This window comes from Oenanthe melanoleuca, chromosome 4, assembly GCF_029582105.1.
Source record: "Oenanthe melanoleuca isolate GR-GAL-2019-014 chromosome 4, OMel1.0, whole genome shotgun sequence".
NCBI classification, from domain to species: Eukaryota; Metazoa; Chordata; class Aves; order Passeriformes; family Muscicapidae; genus Oenanthe; species Oenanthe melanoleuca.
The window spans coordinates 16867832-16893498 of record NC_079337.1 but is presented as its reverse complement, the minus strand read 5'-3'; the positions used below and the strand labels follow the sequence as shown (position 1 = coordinate 16893498).

General features: G+C 43.5%; 2 protein-coding genes across 3 annotated transcripts in view; one reads left to right on the top strand and one right to left on the bottom strand.

Annotated features, from left to right (window-relative positions):
* Positions 1-9204, top strand: part of IGFBP7 (insulin like growth factor binding protein 7) — a 14948-nt gene extending 5744 nt beyond the window's left edge. The window contains exons 2-5 of one of the 2 annotated variants that reach the window (XM_056489064.1): positions 5665-5774; positions 6996-7112; positions 7462-7588; positions 8967-9204. In XM_056489064.1, the coding sequence (XP_056345039.1) occupies positions 5665-5774; positions 6996-7112; positions 7462-7588; positions 8967-8986 (374 nt within the window). In that variant the 3' untranslated portion in view covers positions 8987-9204. Of the gene's footprint in view, positions 1-5664; positions 5775-6995; positions 7113-7461; positions 7593-8966 lie in introns of both variants that reach the window. The other variant, XM_056489065.1, reaches the window with a different exon arrangement.
* Positions 9150-25667, bottom strand: POLR2B (RNA polymerase II subunit B). The gene is made up of 25 exons (XM_056489063.1): positions 25519-25667; positions 25290-25362; positions 24357-24507; positions 22805-22917; positions 22317-22536; positions 21393-21551; positions 20219-20383; positions 19520-19716; positions 18679-18798; positions 18130-18316; positions 17299-17442; positions 16913-17052; positions 16686-16797; positions 16071-16225; positions 15623-15821; positions 15342-15510; positions 14773-14869; positions 13603-13697; positions 13077-13327; positions 12901-12990; positions 12530-12637; positions 11922-12035; positions 11676-11836; positions 10293-10488; positions 9150-9403 (listed from the first exon to the last, which is right to left on the bottom strand). Exons 1-25 carry the CDS (start codon positions 25535-25537, stop codon positions 9314-9316), a joined length of 3525 nt encoding a protein of 1174 aa, XP_056345038.1. The 5' UTR covers positions 25538-25667; the 3' UTR covers positions 9150-9313.

Sequence of the window (25667 nt, the reverse complement as noted above, 5' to 3'; positions counted from 1 at the left end):
ATTTTGCTGCCAATGTATTTATAGGAACATTTTTTGTTGTCTTTTACTGTAGCAGCCAAATAAAATTCTAGTTGGGCTTTGGCCCTCCTGATTTTCTCCCTACATGACCTCACAACATTCTTATAGTCCTCCCACGTCACCTGATCCTTGTTCCAGAGATGATAGATTCTAGTTTTTTTCCTAAATTCCAGTCTTTCTGTTTAATGAGGCTGGTCTTTTTCCCTGGACTTCCCACACTTGGGGACGGTCTGCTCTTGAATATTTAACAATTCCTTCTTTAAAACACATCCAGCCTTTCTGGACTCTGCTGTGTTTCATGACCAACTCCTGAACACTGTTGTTCCTTGCTCTCAGTGTTCAAAAATACTGGTGATTTAAAATTCATGTGTAACTTTGGGGGCTTCCACTGTTGAAGCACAGGTCATAAATTCCTCCTTAAAAAGCACTCCACTATTTGAAAAGGTTTTGGTTCATTGGAGCTTGAGTTTTTATGGTTGCTGTGCTAAAAGCTACTATGGAAGTTGTTTAATATATTACTTGTCAGAGTCCTAGAGAGCAACAGTATGCCAGGGACTACACAACACCTTCACTGCTCAGGAGGATCCTGTATTTCACCTGTGTCTTCATTCTCAGTGATCACAGCATACCCAAATTCACTAGGAAGGAATGATTACTGATCAGCAAATTCCACCCTATGTTTGTTTTTTCTATTGCTGGAAAGGCATGCTGTGTTAAAAAAAAATGTGTTTAATCCTTTGTTGGGCTGAGGTTGACTGAGGTTAGAACTAAATAGGAGATTACCACGTAACAAGTCTAATCAGGTTGGATTTTTGAAAGCCCTGCTTGCTTTTCCATGCATAAATGCTGCCATGCTTTTTTTTTCTGTCTCCCACTGCAAGCTTTTCACATTCTTTCCAGGCTTTAGCTCATGGAAGTAGATGATCTCTAAGGTCCCTTTCAGCCCAGAGCATTCTGTGACTCTGTGCTAGGAAGGTGCACAAGGTCTCTGAAGGCAGTGTTCCCAAACCGTGGTGGAGCAGCAGGGCTGGGATTTCCAGCAGCAGTGCTGTGCACCACGTGAGCCCAGTGGTGTGGAAAGCAGGAGTTGCTCCATGGCAGAATGGTGGTGTGGTGGCCCAGGGCCCTTCCTCCCACTGACTCAGTCTCAAGTCTCCAGGGCTTGGGGCAAAGCTGTGTTCGTGTTCAGCCTTTCCTGAAGTCTGGGAGGGAGTGCCAAACAGACACAGCATCCAACATTCTGTACCTCCTTAGTCTCTTCACAGCCAGATTACAGGAGGGAGAGAAATGCCTTCAGAAGTAGGTAACAGGAGGTGTGCAAGCCTGCCAGAAAGCAGCAGGCAGCTTTGGGAGTGGGGAAGGCCAGGAGCTGCTTGCATTTCCCGTCTGCTGCCTCTCACAGGGCACTGACCTGGGAGGGGGCAGCCGAGGCCATGCTAGCTAGAATGACTAGATGTTGCTTATGGAAGGTTTCCCTTTTTCCATATAAAGTAATTTTGAAGGGAAAGTACTTTACCAGCAGCTTAGGAGACTGGAGTGGGTTTATTTTCAGACTTGCAATGTCTTGTGAGAGTGAACAATGTTTAGCTTTCGCTTGGGTTTGTCCTCTTGGGGGCTGTTCCCAGCCTGTGGGTGTGACCTGGGGCTGTGGCAGGGCAGTGCAGTGCCCAGGAGGGCTGGCTGGAAGCCAAGCTGACACCCACATCAGCTTTAGCATGTGGCACATGGCTTTGTGTGTTTGTGGTCTGGGCTTCCAGACACTCCCAAGCACCAGCACAGAGCCCACAGTGCTTAATGTCCAGCTGATTTCTGCCTTTAGTCACATACCCATGGGCCCCTTGATTTTAGCAAAGCAGTTACTGCTCTTCTTGCTGTGTGATTTTTATTTGACTGTGTGTGTGAGCACCAAAGGAGGGTTGGTGAGGATGGGCTAACCCTCAGCTGTGAGTGACCATCCAGGTATCAGTGAGGGACAAGTGGGTGGGCTGGGAGATGCCAGGTCCCTGCTGGCTGAGGCTGGGAACAGAAGGGGTGCTGGTGTAGGAGAGGTGTCAGGAACAGATGCCAGATGATATCCTCATCGAGGACGTCACAGGCTCTGCTGTGCACATTGCTGTGGCAGAAAAGCAGCTACATACAACAATGGGAACTCCTTTCCAGCTGCTGTTTTTGACATAACACAGGCTGCCAGTTCCCTACAAGCTGCAGAAAAAGTGTTTTCAGGCTCTGTCCCAGGGTGAATGAGCTCTGGGGCTCTGTGAAAAGCGCCTTCCTGGGCCAGGGACAGCTATTTGTTTTACAAACAATGGGCAGAGCACAGAGGAAATGCTTGAAGTGCCTGTGGACAGCAGCTGATCTCCATCAACAGCCTGGGCTGTCATCTTGGTCACGGAGCTCCGGTGCAGTCAGGGAGCATCTGTACATCCACAGTGTCCCAGGCAGGACAGAGGGGACCGCTCAGCCACCTGGATGGTGGTGACCATTTCTATGGGCAGGTGCCTGAAGGAAGCTGAGGGAGAAACCATCCCCTCTGTGGGCAGTAGAGCAGCAAGGCCTCCAAGGTGCAGGCTGTAGGATGATGGCAGGGTGGCTCCTTGCTGGCAAGAATCAAGGCATTTGCTCTGTAAAAGGTGGGCTTGTTTCCAGTCCCTGCTTTGCTCCCTTCACAAGAACTTCTGAAGCAAGAGGGGCACTAGGAATGTCCTCACATTTTCTGCAAGACTCTGCCATCCCCTGCCTCTCCTGTTGTGCCAAGTTGCCATATCATCTCTCCATCTCTGCCCACTTTGGGGACTGTAGGAGGGAGCAGGGTGACTGCCATGCTCCTGGGTGTCAGCTCACTGTGGGGGGAGTTCAGCTGCTGCTCTGGCTGTAGCTGATTTGACTTTAAATCTGATGACTTCTTGGCCTTTCTCATTTATTTTTAGTGGCGGAAGAAGCTCTAGAGTTTTGGCTGTATGAATTTAAGTCAAATGCCCAGAGAGAGCACAGTGACTTTTCCCATGACACTTGCTGCATCTCTCAGGATGTGTATTCCCTCCTGGTCTCAGAGCTGTGTCAGATACAGGCAGAGGCCTGTGGATGCCTCCAGCTCATTTTGCAGCCAAATGTAGAACGTCATGTTCTGCCTGGTTGGATCAGGATGTACATCCCGGCCTCAGGACTAGTTTGTAATAGCCAAGCTCTCACTGTGCTGTGGCTGCTGTGCCAAGCCAGACAGGGCTTTGCTGTGAAGCTGTGCAGGCAATTCCCCTGTCCAAGAGGATAAACAATTTCTCCTAAGCCAAGAGGTGGGTAGAAATTCCATGTCTCTATTCCCCTGACAGCAGTTGCTGCTGAAAAATCCTGGTATGATCTGTTCATCCTGGCAAGGTGAATAAACACCTCTGGGCTAGTGGGTGTCTGAACTCTTGACACAGGGGAAACTCAGGCAGTAATCAAGACTGAGACACCTTAGGCAGTGGATTTAGTGGTGTGCTGAATGCTGCAAGTTCCCAACCAGGGGAGAATTGAGCCAGATCCTGGAAGAGCATAACAATGCCTTAAAATCCACCTGGCTTTTAATGTGTCAGGATCTCTTCTGTGGCGAGAGATGGTGGTCATTGGGGGGTACTTGTGTTTTTCCTGCCTCATGGAAGAACCCCAGTGTTAGGACGGTATCATACAGGGGCAGACATAGCCCTGCCAGCTGGGGATAAGTCCCAAGCTCTGCTTTAGAAAAGCCAATTTGCATGTGGAGGGCTGGACAACAGAATAATAGCAGCAGCAGGATTTGCTGGATGCATGTCAGCTGGGGTCCCACACAGAGCATGGGGACACTGTGTCCCATCAGAGCTTCCAAGTGCCTTATTATCCCTATTGTTTAAGGGACACCAGAAAAAGAACAGCTGGGCTGTGCAGGAAATGCTGCACTGGGTAAGGGGAGCAGAGTGCGTGACCTGAGGTGGCCCCATCATGGTTATGGCAAAGTCCTGGGCTGGCCACTGTGGGATACTCGGGGGGAAAACCTTCAGCAGGGTGTTGAAACCTGCTTAAATCCTCTTGTCAGCTGAGAGACTCATCTCTGTGCAGATGAGGAGCACCTGGGTTGTGGTGTCTGCCAGGAAACCAGCCCGTGCTGACTATTAGGTGTGGTTTCAACCACTGCCCGGGGCTACACATAAAACCTTTCTACTTCCCCACAGCTGCCTCCTGTTAAAAATCAGAACTAGGATACTTCTGTAACAGAGAATGTTGAGTGCAGCCAACCCTGGTCTCTTAGCAGCTTCCCACCAGCAGGCTGTGTACAGTCATTCCTGGAGAGAGAAAGAGAAAAGCAAACATTTCTCTGGGTTTGCACCAGCTGCTCAGGAGCAGGGAACCACCTCAGCATCTCTTGAGCTAAAATAGAAGCTGCCCCATGATCTTCCCCCAGATCATGAGGAGGAAGAAGACACCAGCTTTCTGCTTGGTGCAGTGGGATGCACTTGAAGCCTACACCCCACCCAGGGCTGCAGGGTAGAGTGCACATGCAGGGCTGAAATCAGTGCAGATTCAGGACCCCATAAGGAGCATCAGGACCCATATCTGCCCCTTTTTACAGTGCTGGGAATGAGCTGTGTGTGATCTATGAGTCAGTATACAAGGAGCTTCTGTCAGGCTGTCTCTGAAGTACCTGTCTGCATAGGAAATTCCTTCTCCTGATGGAGCATAATGGGAGCTTTAGTTTCCTGTTACTGCCTGCATCTTCAGAACAGGAGGGGGAAAGCTGTTTATGGTGTTCTTAAAGCTATCAATAACTGGAAATAAACACTCTGTGCTCCTTTGGTCTGCTCTTCCTATTGCAGGGAATTAATAGCTGCATTTTACAAAACAGCCTCACTAGAGAGGGATTGAACAGAAAAGGCCTTTCTTCCCTTCCTGGTATATGGGTTATGTCTCCAGCGTTTCCCAGCCTGAGGGATAAACATCTCCAGCCAGATATGCAAAACAACCCTGCTCTGATCTGCTTTAGAAGCAACTCTCTATTTAACCAGGAATTGGAGCTCTCTGGAGAAAGACAGAGCTCTGCATTCCCCTACTCCGTTCCCAGATCTCACCCATGGAGGGCTGTGTCACCTCCCAGCCAGCGTTCTTTGGCTGAGCATTGCACACAGGTAAAACAGGAGCAGCATAGCCTTGAATTCTGCTAACTCAGAGCCATGGGTTTGAAATCATGCTGGGAAAAATGATGCTGCAAAGTTGGGCAAGCTCTTCATGGCATGATAGAGTGGGAAGAACCCTGTGTCCTGGAGGTCCTTTCCTCCATGCCAGCTGACGTGGTGACTGCATGGTAAACAGAGCCAAGAGTTGGTACAGTTCTGCTCTGCCTCTGGGACAACAGAATATAAACTATTTTACTTCTAACCTCAACCTTGAGAGGAGGAGGACTCATCACCTGAACTGCTCAGCACCTGAGTTTTCATCTGGGGCAAGCACCCATCTGTCTGGACAGCTCAAGGCTGGGTGTGTGTGTTACTTTGGAGAGAGAAGTGTTGTGATGTGGGATCAGCCCAGTGAACTTTCATCTTCACCTCATTCTCAAAAGTGTGACTGGCTCCCACTTAAAAGGCTTAGCATGGAGGCAGGCCTGCAGTCATCTGGGACTTAAAAGATTTTTTTTTGCAGGACCCTCCATTGTGACTCCTCCTAAGGACATCTGGAATGTGACAGGAGCACAAATCTACCTGAGCTGTGAAGTCATTGGCATCCCAACCCCTGTCCTTATCTGGAACAAGGTAAGGGCCCTGCTAGGAGTTCTTACAGCACAGCAAACCTGAGGTGTCTGAAAGTGCCTGGTAAGCACAAAGGCCACAGCAGATCCCTCTGTAGAAACACACCTCTTTGATGAATTCTCTCATCTGTGCAGTTCTGTCCACCCCCAGACATCTGGTTTTGCTTAGTATTTAGACATTATTTAGAAAATAAACTTGTTGGTCCCGAGCCAGGACAGGACTGTGATTCTCTTGGTAGCGCCTGGTATTCGGAGCACGTAGGGAATGTCCCTTGGCCTGCCTTCACCTTCACCCTGCTGGCAGCAGTGACTCTGGGGTGGCTAGACAGCGCCCACGTCGGGAACAGGAACCACATGGGGCACTCCTGTAGCTCCAGTAGCCAGCAGCATGTTGATTTTGGCAGCACTGGGAACATCTGGCTTAGGACAGGGGCCAGTGTTGAATGGAGAGGATCCTGGCCGTAGGGTGAGAGCCACTGCATGGCTCCCACAGCCTCCTCAAGTGCCACAGGTTTGTGCACTCTTGTGAAGGGTCTGAAAATTAAGCTGAAATGTTACTACTTAAGGATACTGTGGAGAAAAAAACTGGGTTGGCCCAAAATTTGCTGTAAGACAGCAAGCTTTATTCATAGGGGTTCAAGAGCAGACAGTTAGGTGAGCGTACAATGTGGGTTTGTTGACTCACGCAGTGTGTTCTGCTTGTTTATGAATAGATGCAGAGTTTACACTGTCAGCACTGTTCTGCTTTTCATGCCTCTTCTTCATGGCTGAGAGACTGCTTGACCTGGTGGTAACAAGGGCTGAGCACCACTTACTCTGTGCTGTGGGCTCAGATACTGACTGCAGTGCTGTGCCTACCAGGAGGGACTGCCTGGTTTCCTGCAGCAGAAACAGGCAGGGCTGAACACACCCTTGGGAGCACACAAAGTTCTGTGAGGCCAGGTCAGCACAGAGCATGTTGGCACATCCCACTGCCCAGTACCAGAAAACTGGGCCACTCTGTTGCTGCTGAGGTGAGGAGAACACAGCTGCAGAGCTGAGGCACTGGGATGGTGTGGCTGCACCACACGGAGGACAAAGTGAAACTCTGACACTAGAAACACACTGCTGCTGCACAAAACACATTCATGTCTATCTGATGCTGATCTGTGTGCAGGTATGGTTCAGTTCCAACATAAGTAAGCCCCAGAGTTCTTACTTACCCAATTCCTGCTCCTCTGTTTAGATAATTCGAGGACAGTATGGTGTCCAGAGGATGGAGCTTCTGCCTGGGGACCGGGAGAACTTGGCTATCCAGACCCGTGGGGGCCCTGAGAAACACGAAGTGACTGGCTGGGTGCTGGTAAGTACTCTGGGTATGCACAGAGCTGCAGAGTGCAGTTTGCAAACTGCTCCTGAACAAAGAACGGTACAGGAGATGAATGGCAACAGACAGGGCATTTAGAGGAAAATTACCTGTGTGAGTCAGAGATGAAGGATAAGGGTGGCTGCTGGTTCCAGTCTCACCTGGTTCAAGCAGCCTTCCTGTGTCTAATATGCAGCAGAAGTGTGCATACTGCTGGTAAAATCAGAGGGGAATAGAGGGGAGGACAGGGTTTGACACAGCAGAGTTATGTAAGATAGCTGGAAACAGAATCACCTCTACCAGTGCAGATGCTTACTGGGGGAGTGGGGTATGTTTCTTCCCACAGATATCTCCTCTGAGCAAAGAGGATGCTGGGGAATATGAGTGCCATGCATCAAATGCCAAAGGAGAGGCAACAGCTTCGGCAAAAATCCACGTTGTGGAAACTCTGCATGAAATAGCCCTGACCAAAGGTTGGTAAGTGTGGCTGAACACTCAGCAACTGTCTCCCCGAACAGTTTATTGTTACTTGATACAAAAGGACCACCTCTGTTTAATGCTTTCAAAAGAAAAACAAACAAACAAACAAACAAACCCTCCCCCCCACTAGAAATAGTTTAACATGCAAGTTTTTGCATTTGACAAAACATTTCAGCAAATCTGAGCTGCTAGAGTTCTCAAGGGATTGTTAAATAAGCAAGCCCCCATGTGCTGTAAAGTACTGGAAATAACAAATTTAAATTAAGAAATACCTTCTGGGTTTTTAATAGAGAAACTTCCAGTGAGTTTCCAGCCCTACATTTGTTCCATCCTTTCATTGTTGCCTGGATGATTTCAAACCTGCTCCTCTCTCCTGGGAGCAGTATTGGCACAGCAGACATTCCAGTTCCTGCCATGTTCTCTGCATGCTGGGATGTGAAACCTCAGAGATTTGCCACAGCACATCCCCTTTGCAGGGCTGTGTGCAAAGCTGCTGGCAAACAAGCTACCCTCATCCCAGCTGCAGAGGATGGCTCAGCACAGCCACATGCTTAGGAATAAATCTGGGGAGCCAGAACAGTAACTAAAACCCTGCTAGAGGCAGGGGGACAGGGAAATAAAGCACCTAGCTAGAGAATACTGTGCTGCCCAAATCCCCTATTGGAAGTAATCCTTAGTTTTAATCCCTGCTAGCTTTATCCAAACTATATAGTCTTGACTTTTTTGTCCTTATGTCTGTGAAGAGCTAAAATATTACCCTTAGAAGAACATTAGCAGCACCTGGCACTGAAACAGCTTTCAATTAATCAAATATCATACATAGGAACTTTGCTAATGGTTTCAAGGTAGTCTCTAATCCCTTTTCAAACATCTTATTTATGGATGTGAATGAAATTGAGTTTTACTGAGTTGTGCCATGCTTATACCCCAGAACAGAAGATGTTCACTCCCTCTCTCACAGTAATTACTGTGAGGTTGCAGTACTGTGCATAGTGCCTCAGTTTTTCTTACACACACCCAGCACATGCTACAGCTGGTTCTTTTCAGCTGTAGGAAAGCTCTAAGGCATCTGGAGCTAAGTGATAAGTAAATGCAGACTGCCACCTTAAAGGAAATAGATAAAGGTAATGGAACAAACTGTCAGACATCATAGCTACACTGTGGTGAGAGTCTGTGTGCCATGCCCAGGTGATCTCAGCACAGAAAAACGTGTCTATTATCACCCCCTGCAGCAGGGAGGGAGGGAAAGAAGGCAGGAAGGAAGGAGGGGCCAGGTCTCACCCTCAGCCAAGAGATCCCAAAGCTATTGCCAAAGTTGTGATACTCCCCTTGGAATAGGACAGAGTGTAACATGTTTTTGTTTTTCCACAGATGATGGTGCAGAGCTGTGATGTGAGGACTTTCACTTACGCACAGTTTTAAATTAGTATTTTGGAAAGCTGCAAGCTCTGGCTTTTTCTAGCTGACTAATCAGTCCCTCTTAACTCCCTTTTTCTTTTGAGTCCCAATTTGCTTTGCACACTTCTTTCACAGATACACAAATAGATTCACAAGTTCAATTACAAATTTTAATTCTATTTACAGGAAATAAACATACTTTTGAACAGCACACACCAGATGAGTGAAACTGTAATTTTGAATGCAACGTGTACAAAATGAAACAAAACCTGAGCACTTGAGTCTCATAATAAAAAAAAAAAAAAAAAGCCCTTTTAAGTCTAAACACTCATCATACGAGGTGCAATACTCATAGACATCAGTTCTTGGAAGAGGAGTTTGCAGGCGTAGGGCATTCGAACCAAAGATATCTGGAAAGAGATTTCAAAAGTCTTGTGATAAACACTCATAAAGGATCAACTTCCAGCATCCTCTACACAAATAACTTGTTGAATTTTTTGGCTTAAAAGCAAATCTGGAGTTATGCACGAAAGCATTTAACAAGAATTGCTCACAGACAGTGCCAGAGCAAGAACGAAACTGAGACTGTCTGTAGGGGCTACACAGCAGCTCTCCAGAACACATTTTTAATCTAAAAATGAAGCCAAGGGATCTGATCCTAAACAAGAGCCATTTAACACAGAACATGTATATAGCAGAGTGTGCCTGAAGTGCATAAATGCAGGTAAGGTTTCCAGCACACACCACTCTGTAACCCCAGTGCCATTGTTAAGAGTTGCAGCAGTCAGTCCCTGGCACAAAAACAAGCCTGTTCAAGGCAACTATTTTTATCTGTCACTGCTTTCCCTTGACATACTTCTGTAACCAAGCATGCACTGCAGAGCTTTTATTAATTTAAAAAAACCCACCAAAGTGGAACACAAAAGACCTCCTGTGGGGACCCAGCCCTGCAAGCATTAATATCTCCATGGGACAGTCACAAGGGCGATGCCTCTAAATTCCTGTGATTCTGAGTTTTACTTCTAAAAATAAGCTCTCAAGCATTTAAAGTCTCTGAAAACTGCACTGTACAACAGTTGAACAGCATTTCCTGCCAAGTGACAAGCCAACACTGTAAAATTAATAAGGAAGCATCCAAATTGACTACAATGCTATAAACACTTAAAACAGTTATGAAACTAAAATAGCAATTGTTCTGGTGCTTCTTTAAATATTTACTTCCCTATCCTCCTGCTTCACTCAAGTGGCATTTCCTCCTGCCCACAAGGAGAAACAATGGCTAATGAAAAGCACACGTACCTGAGTTTTATTGCGGCACCCGCGGCATTCGTAGGTGTGAGTCCTCGTGTTTGCAATTGCCATGATTCCACAGAGGTTACACACATGGACCTGGTATGGGTCTGAAGCTTCAAACAGTCTTTCTCTCAAGAACTGGGCTGCTCCATGAGCAATCTGGCAATCTCGTTCCATTTCTCCAAAGCGAAGGCCACCATCGCTAAAAGGAAGAGAAAAACCCCTCAACTTTTGAGTTCACTGGCAAAATAATCAGTTCTTGTGGAACAAGTTGTTGGTGGAACAAGTATCTGTATTGCAAGGCAGGAGGACAGCTGTGCATTAATTTTCCTCTAATACCACAGAATAAAACTGTGAAAACAGTAATTAATAAGCGCTGATGAGCATTTCTGCAGCTGGTGTCCGATAGCCACAGCACAACCATACAGCCAAATGAAGTGATGACAAGTCATCCTCTGCATATCTGTGGTGGGTTTAACCTTGGCTGTCTGCCTGGTGTCCACCAAACCGCTATCTGGTCCCCACCATGTCAACAGGACATGGGGAAAAACTAGATGGAAAAGCTCACAAGTAGAGATAAAACCAGGGAGATTGCTTATCAATTACTTTCACAGACAAAACAGACTCAGCATGGGGAAAATGAGTTTATCACCCATTAAAAATGGACTAAGATGACAGAAACAAAGACAAAACTAAAAAAGTTCACCTCCCCAACCTTCTTCCCAGGCTTACTTTACTCCTTCATTCCCAACTCCTTCCTCCCCTCCCTGTGATGACTGAGAGAATGGGGATTGCAGTCAGTGCATCACAGCTCCTGTTGGCTGCTCCTTTCTCCTTACAATTTTTTCCTGCTCCAGCATGTGACCCCTTCCATGGGATAGTCCTTCACAAACTGTTCCAGCATGTGCCTTCCCACGGGGTACAATCCTTCAGGAACAGATTGCAGCAGCAGGGGTCCCCCAGAGATCATACTTCCTACCAGGAGCTGCTCCAGCGTGGGCTTTCCACAGGCTGCAGGACAGCTCCTGTTGCATTCCCTCACTCCTCTCTCACAGTTGCTGCACAACATTTTTTACCCTTTCTTCAATATATTCTCACAGAGGTGTCACCAGCACCACTGCTGGGCTCAGCTCTGGCCAGGTCTAAGTGGCTGTATCCAGTATGGGGCAAGCCCTGGTCCTTTCTTAGAGAGGCTGCCCCAGCAGTACCTCCTGCTACCAACACCTTGGCACCTGCACCCAATACAAGATCTTAAGCCAAACACGTGAAAAAATGGGTGGCTGTTTGGGGTGAGTTAATTAATCTGCAAAGCTGAAGCAGCTACTTGTTCAGGGCTCAAAGGTGGACAGAAAAACAAAAGACCAAATAGAAACCAGCAGGGATCCTTACCGAGATCTGCCTTCCATGGGCTGTCTGTTAAGGATCTGGATTGGCCCTCGTGCACGAGAATGGATTTTGTCATCCACCATGTGCTTCAAGCGCTGGTAATAGGTAGGACCAATGAAGATCTGGGATGTGATTTTTCGACCAGTGAAGCCATTGTAGAGGACCTGAAGAAGTCAGAGCAATCATAAGCCTTGCTACACATCAAGTGTATAGTAAAAAAATTACAGTGAATTGGCACTTTGATTATACCTCATTTCCTCTTAGATGATAGCCATAATCTGATAAAAGGTTGGAAATCTTTTGCACGTTGACAGCATCGTTAAAAGGTGTAGCATCACCAATTTCTCCCTTGTTTGCAGACACCTACAGAGAAGAGAGTTGGAAAAGTTTGTCAGGCTTCTGAAGGACTGGTTAGACCATATTCAGCTGTTTCAAAACAGTTGTAACTCTTAACACTGGAATTTGAGATTCCACGCCAATGGTAGTATCCTATCTTGCTGTGTTTATCTGCTGCATATTTTAAAAAATACACACTATAAACAATTTTGCTACTCTTTTTTCTAGGTCAGGGGAAAATGCCTGGAACAAAAGCAACAGATGAGAGAGCATACTGTAGATAAGGCCTGACCTTCTGGATAAAATTTACACGACTGTGTATCTTCCCTAAGAAATCTCCCTTTGCTATCAAGTAACTGGAGAACAATAATTTTTAAATTAATTAACACCTACTAGATAGTGTTTATTTGTACCAAAGGTGAAAAAAAAAAAAAAAAAAAGCAAAAAAAGCTCAGAGCAAACAACAATCCCCACCAAATTTTAATTCATATTGCTCATGTGGTATAGAAGACTGTTTTTACCTTGCCCTGAAGACACTCAATCAAGTGACCAATGGTCATACGGGAAGGGATGGCATGAGGGTTGATAATGATATCAGGTGTGATGCCTTCACACGTGAAGGGCATATCCTAGAGCAGGGAAACACACAGTCAATTCTTCCCAGAACATCATGTTTAGGAAAAGTATGTGCCTGGATCCAAATTAAGTCTTTAAAAGAATTTAAAAGGCATTGAAATATGTAAGAAGCAGCTGTGTCCCCTTCTAAAAATATTTTCGCTACATTTAAGTCAACATTGTACCTGGGAAGATATTCCACAGACAATTCACTTGAAGGTTACAATGCTAAAATCATCACAGGTAAAATCTGCAGAAGAAGAAAAAAAATTGCTACCTCTTGCCTGTACTGGATACCACAGGTTCCTTTCTGACCATGTCTGCTAGCGAATTTATCTCCAATTTGTGGAATTCTTACAGAACGTACCTGTAAGCCACAGGAAAACATGCAATTGGTAACTTAAATACAGACCAAAGAGCATTAAAGCAGAAAGCAGCAACATCAGTGCTCACCCTAATCTTGCAGAATTTGTATCCCTCCTGGTTCAGGGTTACCATGACCTGATCTACAATCCCAGTCTCGCTGGTCCGCAGGAAGGTGCTGCAGTCTCTCTTGGTGAAGCGTCTGTTGGTGCTTTCCAGCTCATCTTCATTTTCTGGCAGTGTGACTGTTTTGCCAATGATGACATCATCCCCAGACACACGTACCCCGGGGGCTATCAAACCATCATCATCAAGTTTGTCATAGATTGCGTGTCTCATACCTTGGGGGGAAAAGGAACAAAAAAAGTAGACTCCCAAATTTTTCAACATACTGATTCTTGATGTTCTGCAGTAATTCAACAAGTCTGCTTGCAACTTCAGACAACTGCTTAAGTACCTAATGCAAATATCTCAACTAATACGGTAATTTCTATAAAATACAGAAATGCCTGTGTTAATATATCCCAAAATGAAGACTGAATCAGTTTAGCATTAACTACCTTGCCCACAAAACCTTAATTTAAAAACTGAGTCTTTGTACATTCCTTTATCTTACCTTGGCAAGTTTCACGTGTGGGCTTTTCAAAAACTTCCTCTTGGTCATACCCTTTCTTAGACTCCTGCTCTTTGTATGAGCGATAGAACACAGACCTGAAATGAAGTTAAAAAGTCTTCTCCAGTGAAACCAGCATCATTTTCTCCCATCTGTATATCTCATTTTCACATATTATGGCTACTGTTACTAATGACAACCAAATCTAAATAACGAGCATATGCCATACCATCTTTCCTCTGATTTCCTGTTAATCTGGCCTTCACTGAGGAGGGGAAAACAGAAACAAAAAACAACCCACCAAACAAAAAAGTTTCAGAGGGCATTATGATGGTCACTTTGCAGATACTGCCAAAGGACCTAAGATAACATGCTAATTTTTGATGAACTGCAAAGACTTTTGTATCTTGTTGGTGCCTAAGAAGTAGTTATTATTCCTAATGATTGTCCACTTCTTCAGCATATCATTCTCGTATTACTTTCCTCCTTATTTACTTTTCTTCTTATGCACACAATTTTGCACACTTTTTTTTGGCTTCTACTGCTACCTGGCAGTGCCACACTCAGTACAACTGAGCTGCAGTGAAAAACTTTCAATGTATATAAGGTTCTTTCTGGTGCTTTAAGGGTTTTTGTTTGCTGCCTCAGTTGCCGGCACACTAAAGTGCTTTCAGATACCAGAATGCACAAAGTCACATCAGCCACCAGCTGTGCCAACAGCAGCTCCTTCTAAGGAGAGAACATTCCAATCCTAACTGGTAGCAACTGTCTCACTAATAAAGCGAGACTATGCTAAATTGCTGCAACATTGCTCTGGTAACTGCAAGACTTATATGAAAATACACCAGAGAAGAGTCCAAATATTTTTTTCATTAAACTGTGATGTAAAGGACCCTAAACAGAATAAAGATCAAAATGGAAGATCAAGAAGACAAAGTGGGCAGTCAGGTTTCATGCTGTTTTACATTCACTATAGGCATTCACTATTTTCATTGGGTTGCTCTCTCCATCCCCATTACAAAAAAAAAAAAAAAAAAAAAAAAGGCTTCTCAAGTTGGAAAGATTTGGAGAACAGTATCTTCCAGCATAAAATGAACTTTTCTTGAGCCTCTGGACAAGTATAGCTTTTTTTCTTTAAAATTCCAAGCAGTTAAAAAATTTACAGTGTCTTACCTGAAAAAGCCTCTGTCAACAGCAGAACGGTTCATAATGACAGAGTCTTCCTGGTTATAGCCTGTGTATGATGCAATTGCTACAATCGAGTTGATACCTACAATATGCAGAGAAAATATACTGAAAGAATGCACACATGCCCAGACAGACACTATTTTAACTCAAAGTAGGCTGTACTCTTTACAGTGAAGCTGTTCTACTCTTTCTCACATAAAAGCTCTATATCCCACATACAAAACATGCAGTATCAGCAAATGCAGCTCTGGGTAGAAAAGAGAGTCAAGAGTGACCCCTTGTGAAAAACCTATCAAACATCAATACAGAAAATACATTTTTTCATTAGATTTTAGCAAGACTTTTTTGGGTAAAGCAGTTTCAGCTGCAACACTACTAATAAATTTTTTGCAGTCTAGGTGTCCAGCTACAAGCTAAGACTTAACCTCTACTCATTTCTTAAATTGCACACATATGCTAAATGTTCAGGTACTCTACACACACCATTTGAGACATGTTTGAAACAAAACAAAAAAGTAGTATTTCTGTTCCATGAGCATGAATTGACAACACACCTGCTGGTAACTCTCTGAACCTCAAGTACTCCATGGAACGTGTTGTTACCAGGGGCTTCTGGGGATAATACAACACATGTGCCAGCGTATCCATACGGACATGGAAGTTGGTGATGTAGACTCCCATAGCCTGTTTACCCATAGCAGACTGGTATGTGTTCCTGGGAGACTAGATAGACAAAGGGAAGAGCAATAATTATGTACATAAAGCTCTTTACACACACACCCCTGTGGGTTTTCTATCAGCTTTAAAAGCAGGATGTCAGCAGAAGTGCACTGACCTGGTTGTGATCAGGGAAAGGGATAATAGATGCACACACTCCCAGGATCATGGATGGGTGAATCTCACAGTGTGTGTATGTTGAACAATATGCCACACCTTTCTCTTGCAAGTCATCTGGAGTCATTGCCAGCATCACAGTCTCTTCTTCCAGGGTGTCAATGTACTCTACTACACCACTGGCCACGAGATCCTGCCAGCTGAACAACCAATAACTCAATTAACACCTCAAATGGGTCTCTTAACAGTGACAAAAACAAAGACTTCCCAGGCTTATTATTACTACTACTGCCTCAGTGTGATTAAAAGAACTGATTAACCTACCAGGCAGAGAAAGCATCTTTGTGCTGCACAAAGCTTTAAACATTCCTCTCTCCAACCTGAGAAAACATGCAGCTTTCCAAGATGGAAAATGACACCTGCAGTTGAATTTCAGGGACGTATCTCACCTGTAATTGTTATACTCTCGTTCCTTCAGTTGGTCAATGTGCCTTTTCTTCAGCAGCAACTTCTGTTTCTCCACAATTAAAAGGGGCCGACAAATTCTGCCTGCATCAGTGTAGATGCGGATTTCTCGCTCACGAATATCTCTAATCATTGACACCTGGGCAAGACAGCAGCACCCCATGAGTACAGTGTCTCAGCTTGGAATCAGAACCACAGAACACAAAACAGGATAACCAAATTCCCTAAAGCAAAGACTTTTCAGGCACTATCAGAAGCATGGAACATAGAGTAACACTCCTACAAACAGAAGCGTTTCAGAAGATTATTTTCAACTGTTTTGCCTTTCAACTGGATCCTCTTTAAAAGCAAACAACCCCCCCTAAAAAAACACAACCCCACAACCAAGCAATAAACCATACACAGTAAAGCATATAATAATAATTAAAAAAAAGAATGGACCAAATACAAAAGCTTCCCCAAATGAAAACAAACCCAAACTGAAGTATATTCAGAAAGAGATCTGCAAATAATGCTACTTGAAACTTGCAAAGTGGTATTGAGGCATTATCTTCTCCTGTCTAAAAGGACACCCACACTCTAGATGTAAAGATTTATACCTCTGACACAATGATGTCCATCTGACGACGAAGCTTCCTTAGGGTATTCATCAGCTGCTCTGGATCTTTGTGTATTCCTACCCAGCAGCCATTAACAAATATCTTGGTAGCACTAGAAAGGGGAAACACAAATAATAATTAAAAATATTCCACCCCACCAAATAACCCCAAACCCTTGTGCAGGATACAAAGCTTAAGTCTGTTTAAAGAGTCTTATTTGGACATACTCAGCTATTGCTGCTGGAGATATTTCTTCTAAGTTTTCCATACTCCACTCTTCCAAGAATTCCAGAATTGGGGATGGCTGAGACCCCACAGAAATGTAAGCCATCAGGGCTAAGTTCTTCACAAGTCCTACTGCATGACCCTAGCAGAAACACAAAGTTAACCTGCATTTTTAAATCAAGAGGTTCCTCCAAGAAGATTCAAGGATTTAAACTTAACTTCCCAAGGAAGCAGACACAAAACACGCTTTCAACCCCTGAGTTAGCTATAAAGCTAAATATTTTCATCAGCATTATCAAAAGAAGTGCAAGGAATCATCACGAGTGCCATGGCTACATAATGACCATGAGGGGAAAGGCAGTTAGTACACAAGTCCTGCTTTCATTACCTCAGGGGTCTCAGCAGGGCAAACCATTCCCCACAGGGTGTTGTGCAGCTGCCGGGGCTTGGCCAGTTTTCCATCTCTCCCAATCGGGGAATTCAGGCGTCTCAGGTGGGAAAGTGTGGATGCGAAAGTCAGGCGGTTCAACACCTGCAGGAAGGTGTTCAGTCAGTCAAAGCTTCTTTAGTGTGTTCCTGACAGGCATCATGACACACTAGCACAAAGGATCAACACCCTCTAGAAATGAAGTGCTTATAAGGAACTAAAACAGCTCTGATTTTTGTTAGCTACACTTTTTAGTTCACCTCCACTAATCTCACACTACCCCTAGAATCTCAAGCTCCTAACTGGTGTTGTAGTTTCAGAAGTTTCCAGAGCATGCTTACACCACAGCAAGACTCTGGGCTAATAAAGTCAGTGCTCCTCACTATTTGCTGTGGAATACGTAACTTCTACATTATAAGGTGTCACTCAAGTTTTTTTAGCTGCCTGTGAAGCACTGGAAGTAACTGAAGAAAAAAAAAATCCATCCTCCCCGGGACTAGGAATTTACACAAAAGTGTATTATCTAACAAAAAATCTTTACAAGAGGTACAACTGTTTACAGCTCACAACTGTTTAGCAGTGAATGCAATAGCCAAAGCAAACAAACCATGACAAAAAAAACCCTAAACCACACACTTATGGAGATCAAACTATTTAGATCTTCATCTGTGTCACCTGAGGAAATTTCCTTTTAAAAATATTTCTGTTTAACGTACAACATTAAATAGTTGCTAAGCATGAGTTAAAAACTCTTCCCTGAGAACTGTAAACCTGACAAAGCCCTTATTGTACCTGAGATACTCCTGCTCTGGCCTGATGAGCTTTCTTCTGGTCACCCCAGTTTCCAGTTGCCAATGAGTATTTCAAACCGTCTGAAATAATTCTTGTTTTAATTGCCAACTCCAAGTTGAAATCTTTCCCTCTGTCAATGAACTTCTGTGCATAGATTCTCACTTCCTTCAGCAAATTCTTGAACATTCTGTAAAAGAAAGACATCGAGAAATCTGATTAAACAGTGCTGTGCAATTCAGCCTGCTTGGGGCTATTTGAAAAAACTGTCACTGGCTTCTTGAAAAGAAGCAATTTGTAACCAGGGTGAGGGGGCAGCGGGGAATAAAGAAAATGAAACTATTTGTAAACATGCACAAAATATGTTTTTAAACATGTCAATGCTGGCCACCTACTGTTTTAGGAAACTCAACCACTCCATGAAAAAGTAATAATCAGATAGAATCTGTGCTGCCCAAGACTGGCTCTCTGACACAAGAGAATTAGTCTGATTTAGAAGCACAGAGTTGGCAATGCCTCTGCCATGAAAGAAAATATGTATGTGATAGTTACCCTCTGAACAGGAAAGCCAAGAGTGGCCCAGCAAGATCCAGTCTTTTGTTGCCATAATGATCTCTGTCATCCAGCTCTCTTCTTCCCAGTGCTGCCAGCAACAGTCTATGAACCATATACCTAAGCAAATAACAGTTTATGCTTAAAACTGACAGCAGACATTCATAACAAAGATTACATGTTTTCAACAGATAAGTCAGTGAACTCTTTCCTAAAGGCTGTCCATTCTAGATCTTTAGGATATCACTGTCCTAAAATAAACCTCTTCAGCACATCATTAGAGGTGGATGGCCCACCATTCAGGCTAAGGACAGAGAAGAAAATATTTACATCATTCTGTCCTGTACTGTAATATGGGCTCTGTTTAAGCACATGCAATCAGGTATAAAATCACATGTCTCTTGATGCTACAGTTCATCTGCATATCAATAAGCAGTGATCAAGACAATGTTTTAAAGAGTGTTTTATATTACAGTCAGCACATCAGTATTTATCTACATCTTAGTTATCAATTTCTGGATCGATGTATCCATGTATCTGCATATCAAACAGTCATTTAGCACTGTCATCATATTTAAACTTAAGATCCAAAATGTGTTTAAGACTCATTTAGTTCCTTTTTTTCCCCTAGTTTATCAAAATCTGCATTTTCTCAGCTTATATATACCAGTATATATATATACATATATACATATATATATACACTAAATATACCAGTGCCCCAAGGTTTATCAGAGTATCCAGAAGACTGAGGTTAAAACTTCCATTCAAGGCATTTTTCCAACCATATACATGAGTAAAAAATATCCATTTGCAGCTGTGAGACGGAGTTCTGACATACCCTAGAAAATAGGCCTTTTTGGTTTCACAGAAGTCACTGACACCAACATGTGGGAGCATTTCTTTCTGCAAGACTTCTTTGGCATACTTGATTCTCTTTTCTTTGGTGACACCTGGCTTGGCACCTCTTGAGCCAATGAAGTTTAGGGCAACATTTTGCTCCTGAATGACAAATGCTTCATCCAGAGAAGGTTTGACCTAAAGCACAAAAATACACCAAAATCCTGTAGCAACCAGTGCCTGTTGAGACCGAAGGAAACCACACAGTAGCTTGTTTATGATTCTTTTCAGGATCTGCTAATTATTGATCCAGGTCTTTCTGGCACTAGAAAACAGCAATGAAGCATGCAGGAAGAACACAAAAATAGTTTTTAACTTCAGAAAATAGTTCTCATTCAAGTTCACTCCTGATGCTGTTTCAGGAATAATCAAGATTTTACAATTAAAGTCAATAACAGCAGGAGAAGATCCATAATTCTCCAAATACATCTTAACTCTTAAAAACTTCCACTGTGCTCTGTCCCCTTAATGCATTCATTAGAATAGATTCAAGCAGAGAATTTTCAACATTTCTAATACAGAACCCACAAAAATAGTAAGCAAATTATATCTGGAAAATGAACAACACCTCAAGTGATGACTAACTGCACCAACACACCACCAAACACGAGAACATGAAACAATTTAATATATATATTACCATTTCCATCATTTCTGGGTCTTCAAAATCATAAATGATGTGCTCTAGAATGTCCCTGTCGGACACAAAGCCGAGTGCACGGAAGACAATGATGATGGGGACCTCTTGTTTGATATATGGCAGAGTTGCTACAATGCGCTGACCAATGGCACTCTTCTTGGCACCCTGCAAAGATGGGGAAAGCACAGGTCAGGCTTAAATCATCTTGCCTTTCCACAGAAGTCTCTAAAATCATCCTGCCTTTAAGTGAAAGCTTTTCTCTGGATTTGCATGACACAACACAAGCATATTCAAGCACCACAGGAAAGCACGGCTTCTCAGCAGGCCAGCTAAGGAGCTACTCTGCAACCTTACTCCAGCAATGAATTTTTGTTTTAAAAACATTTCAAGCTTTAGAAGTCTGTGAAAACTTGTAAGGTTTTTGCTGATACAAAAGAATATAAATACTACTCATACATCATATGCATAATTTCTCTCCTTCAGTGCCAAGAGCAACCCTATCCACCTTCAGTGTTCCTTCTGTCAGGCTTAAACTCAGCTTTTCTAACCCACTGTGCAAGTGATTGTTCAAGTAGCTGCTCTCCCTCTCCAGAAGGAAATGCTGTGGGATGCAGAGGAAATTAGGAGTGCCTCAGACATCAGGAGTGAGGATACTGTAAAGCTTCTATTTAAGTTGCTCTTGGAAAATTTCAAAATCAGTGTAATACTAAATGAGCACTGACATCTTTTGGTTTAGAAATTACAAGTAGCACTTATTTCCCTCACAGGTGGCACAATTACATGTTAAATATGAATTAACACGTGGTCTTCAAAATACATCTCAACACTAGCTTGGCCATCAGCAAAGAGAGGGTTCCTGCTCCTCTATTCTTAGTAAAAACACAGGACGCAGCTTGTCTGAATTTTCTAACAACTCATGTACAGTAATTTTAAAATTATTTTTAGCCTTGCCCTAAAATCTGCACAAATTCAGTCTGCATTTCAATACTCAAATTATTTATCATAGACACAGGCATAACACATGAAAAAGGAATTTTCATATACTTTTATCTTCTTTGCACCTTAGCATCAGAAGAAATTTATTCTCAAAAACCCAAAAGCAAATGACACAAAGAGAAAGGACAGTAACAAAACTCCTAAATTAATCTCTGGGTTTATTACTGCCTAGGCATACCTGTCCACCTCTGGCCAGCATGCTGACCCATATAGTACTTGTTGGTCGAGAGGAATTTTCCAGACAAGATCTACACTCTCCTGTGTAGGCATATTTTGAATCTTTCTTTGCAAACACATACACTGTGTTTGTAGCCATTTTCTCCTGAGCAATCAGAACCTGTGTTAGAAACAAGAGCACCAGTAAATAGCTAGCAAAAGAGAATACTGAAAACAACACTCACACTGTTTCTACTATTTCTTCAGGTGCCTTAACTTCAGAGCACTGCACAGCATGAAGTCAACTGGCTAAACTCTGTATTTTAAAAATAAACATTTAAATAAAGTACACAGCTAGTTAAGATGGAATAGCCAAAACAAGAGACTCAGGGAACACTGTTGTCTGTTATTACTTACCACACCTGCTGGCTGTGCCAAGACATTTCACACACTGATAAAAAAAGCATTTCACTATCTGTTTTTCCAAGGCCAATGCAGGCAAATTTAAATGCCAGCTCAACAATCAAAGCCAAATTTTTTTCTTCCCCCAAGAAGAAATATAAAATTCTAATTACTTTGCTGTGTTTGCCCAGGTTATCAGTTAGAAAATTCTGTCAGTTTCACTGGTGATGCACTAACAGGGTGTGGATATGATTTTCTGAAGCTGTTTCCACAGCAATGGAGGGAAGAACCTATTCTTGAAACAAAATGCATCTATATGGCTGTGAACAAGCTGAAGGACACTCTGAGTGAGGAACTGCTTCATTTCAGACTGCATGCTGCTCTGCAATGCTGGAAAAAGAATTAAAAATATCTAGAGCACTTACTGGCAAACAGTTCACAAAACACAAAGCAGTTCCCAAAACTGAAGAAGGGAAGAGCTGAAGATACAAGTAACAGAACTTCCTATGTCTGTAAAGATGGCTGTGTAAAGTATATCCCTTACCTTTTCTGATCCATTAATGATGAAGTAACCACCAGGATCAAGTGGGCACTCATTCAGCTCACAAAGATCACGGTCAGTTAAGCCATTCAGCAAACAGTACGTGGAACGCAACATGATAGGAATTTTTCCTATAAAGGTTTTCTGATGTTGGGTCTGCAATTGGTCCTCCCCTTCCTTAATAACTGTTTTAGTTATATCCACATACAAGGGGGCAGAATACCTACAGAATAAAAACACCACTGTATTATCTGTCAGTTACTACCTTTTTGTACAGCCCTAGTAATGAAGGCAGTTATTCAAGCACTCACAGCTGCATTAAGCATTATTACCAAATCATCAACCACCATCTGAATTAACAACTAGATGTGGGAAGTTTAAACAAAGCAGTAATTATTATATTTTCAAAGCACTACTACTACTAAGGCTATGTATTAATAAGGCAGAGGCAGTTATTCCTTGTGTTTATCCACCACAGAACTGGCTCTTACGTAAGGTTTCTCAGTCTGGCTTCATTTGGCATCATAGGTGATGGTGCTCCATCTCTTTCCCAATGTGTAGGTTTGGAGAGATAGATCTGTTCAAACTTCAACAGATACCGGGGCTGGAAAACAAGAATATATTTACTTGTAATGGAAGAAACATCTCTTCTATTAGCAACCACAGCAAGCTGGGTAACACTGGTTCCTAGGAAAATTCTATAGGACAAGTAAACAAAGTAAGACTTGAGTTTTGGAAAACAGTCCGATTTTTAAAATGCACAAAAACTTCCTACATTAGGAGGTGGCATATCCTTGTTGGCAAACGTTTTGTAGGTCAAAAAAATTATCAATCCTTACATGAAGAAATACCTTTTCCTGGATTTGCAGCAACAGCCACATGTAGTACCATTTCCCAAGTTCTCATGAAAGCAATCTTAAGGAGAATATGTTTACCATCGTTCTTATCTATGAGCATTGTTGCTAAACCCCATCATGTGCTCTAAACTGCCTTCAAAATTAGGGACTGAGAAGCAGAGGGAGACAGAAACAAAAAAATCAAGTTTTTCCCAATATACACAGTTTCCTTAAATTAGTCCAGCATCTTCAAATGTGGTGAGATTGCTTGCAAGTGACTCTGAAGGGAAAAGCACGTTTTTTCACCTCTAAACCTATTCCTAAATACTTGCATTTAATAAATGAGAATAAGACACTAACCTCTGTGATTCGAGAAGTTAAGATACTGCTTTTGGGCAAAAAGAAGCCCAGCACAAACCATGCTTATGACCTGAATTGTGACCAGGCACAGCAAAAATATCAGCTGCAGAACTGCACAAGTAGAAAATTGTGCCATATTATACACAGAATAACAGAGGAAATAATAAGAATTAGTGGGTTAAATGTTTATGAAGAAAAGACATCTCAGCTATTCTCTACAGGATAGTTGTTTGCCTGCCAAAAAATGCAAAGGAACAGGAAAACCATGTAACAAATTCAATGCTCTGGTGTCCTAAAGTTCCTTTAAATCTCTAGAGGGAAGCATCAAGGCAGTGATGACAGCAAGGCAATGGCTCATCACCATTTGTACTTATGGAACAGGGATCAGACTACACAAGGGACACCTTGAAAAGCACCAGAGCCACTGCAGAAGGTGCATACTCATTGTAGAGGAGCTATAATAGGGTGCAGATTTGAGACAATGTGTCCTTTTCAGAATGTGGTGCCAATGGAAGAAGATGAACACAGCACCACTTGAAAACCTGGACCTAACTTGAACCTAATTTCAGTCAAAGCTAAGAGAGAAGCTTTTAGCCATAAACCTTTCTTCCCATGGTAAACCTTCTGAAAAATCAAAATCTCACCAAAACACAGCTTGCTCTAGGCTACATGACCTACTCTACTATATCTCTGTCTGTGCAGCTGTGCACAGGAACTGCCAATATGAGCTGCACCAGCCACTTGTTCTTGGTCACTTCTGAACTCAAACTGCGGGACAGGGGTTGAATAATGTAAAATGATTCTGCATTGTAAAAATATGTAATTGCTGCCAAGGTTCTCCACTTACTGGCTCTTCCACTTCTCCTGAGGCATGCTGGGCTTCAGCTTGTAAATCAATTGGTGGAGCATCTTCAACAATTCTCTGCACAGACATCTGAATAAACTCGTCAAAGGAATCCAGCTGTTGCCTGACTAAACCCTTTTCATCAAAATAGGAGCTAAAAAAAAAGGTTAATAAAAAATCTTAATTTAATTAATGTACTTCACACATCAACAAACTTAAGATATTTATTATCAAAACTCCAGAAGTGATGAAATATAGTGCTGAATCAAACACATTCACTTAACTCAAGGCATGAGTTGCTCCTCACAAATGTTTAACAATTCCCTCCCTGCCTGAACACACAGACACTTTGGAGTGACAGACCTGCTGCCACCTCTTGGCTAAGCCATGACTGCATACACAGTCAGTGCCTTAAATTTCCCTTAAAGTGGAAGAGAAACATGATGACAAACCTCACTGAAAGCAGCTTCAGCTCAAGTTTTCAATAATACTCTGCTTTAACTAATTTTCCAAGCAGCAGTAAACTAGGAGCATGCCCCCAAATCCAAGTAATAGTACTCAGAAGTTTTAGCTTGGTTCCCCTCTGTTAGCAGGTCCTGGATGCTCATGTTTTGCTAGAAAAAACCATCACCACCAAAATGGTGAAAATAACCACGAACTGACTTTGTAATGCCAGCATCAGCTGTGGGACTACTGAGCAAAACCACGTGCTTGATATGGAACCAAAACCACCTCTTTCTTTACTGATAAAAGCGGGTGCTGGGGGTCAGCAGAGCTTCTTAATCGCTGCCGATATCCCTTTGTTTCTGCTAAGAGCCCTCCTGCTCGGAACGTGCTGCAGCACAGTTTAGCACAGGCAAGCCCTGCTGGGTGTCACCTGCAATACCCAGAGCACGGGTGTGGAAGGGACAAGGACAGCGAGTTTTAGCAGGTCACCTAATAACAATCCAGCAGGCCTCCTGCCACAGGTCGGGGGTGATTTCATCATCGTCTTCATCATATTGCATATCTGCGGGGAAGCACAACGTGTGAGTTAGGCTCCCGGGGCAGATCCCACTGTATCCCGCCCATTCCTCGCACCCCGGCAGATCTCACCGCATCCCGCCCATCCCCCGGCTCCCGCGGGAGGAAAAGGCGAGAAGAAAATAAAGGGGAAACCCCTCACCTTCGTCCGCGTCGTACATGGTGGCGGCGGGAGGGGCCGCGGGCGGCGGCCGGGCGAGCGAGGGGCGAGGGGCGAGAGGGAGCGCGGCCGAGCGCGGGCCCACGGCGGCGGGACTGCGCCTGCGCTACCCGCGACGTCACGCCCGCGTC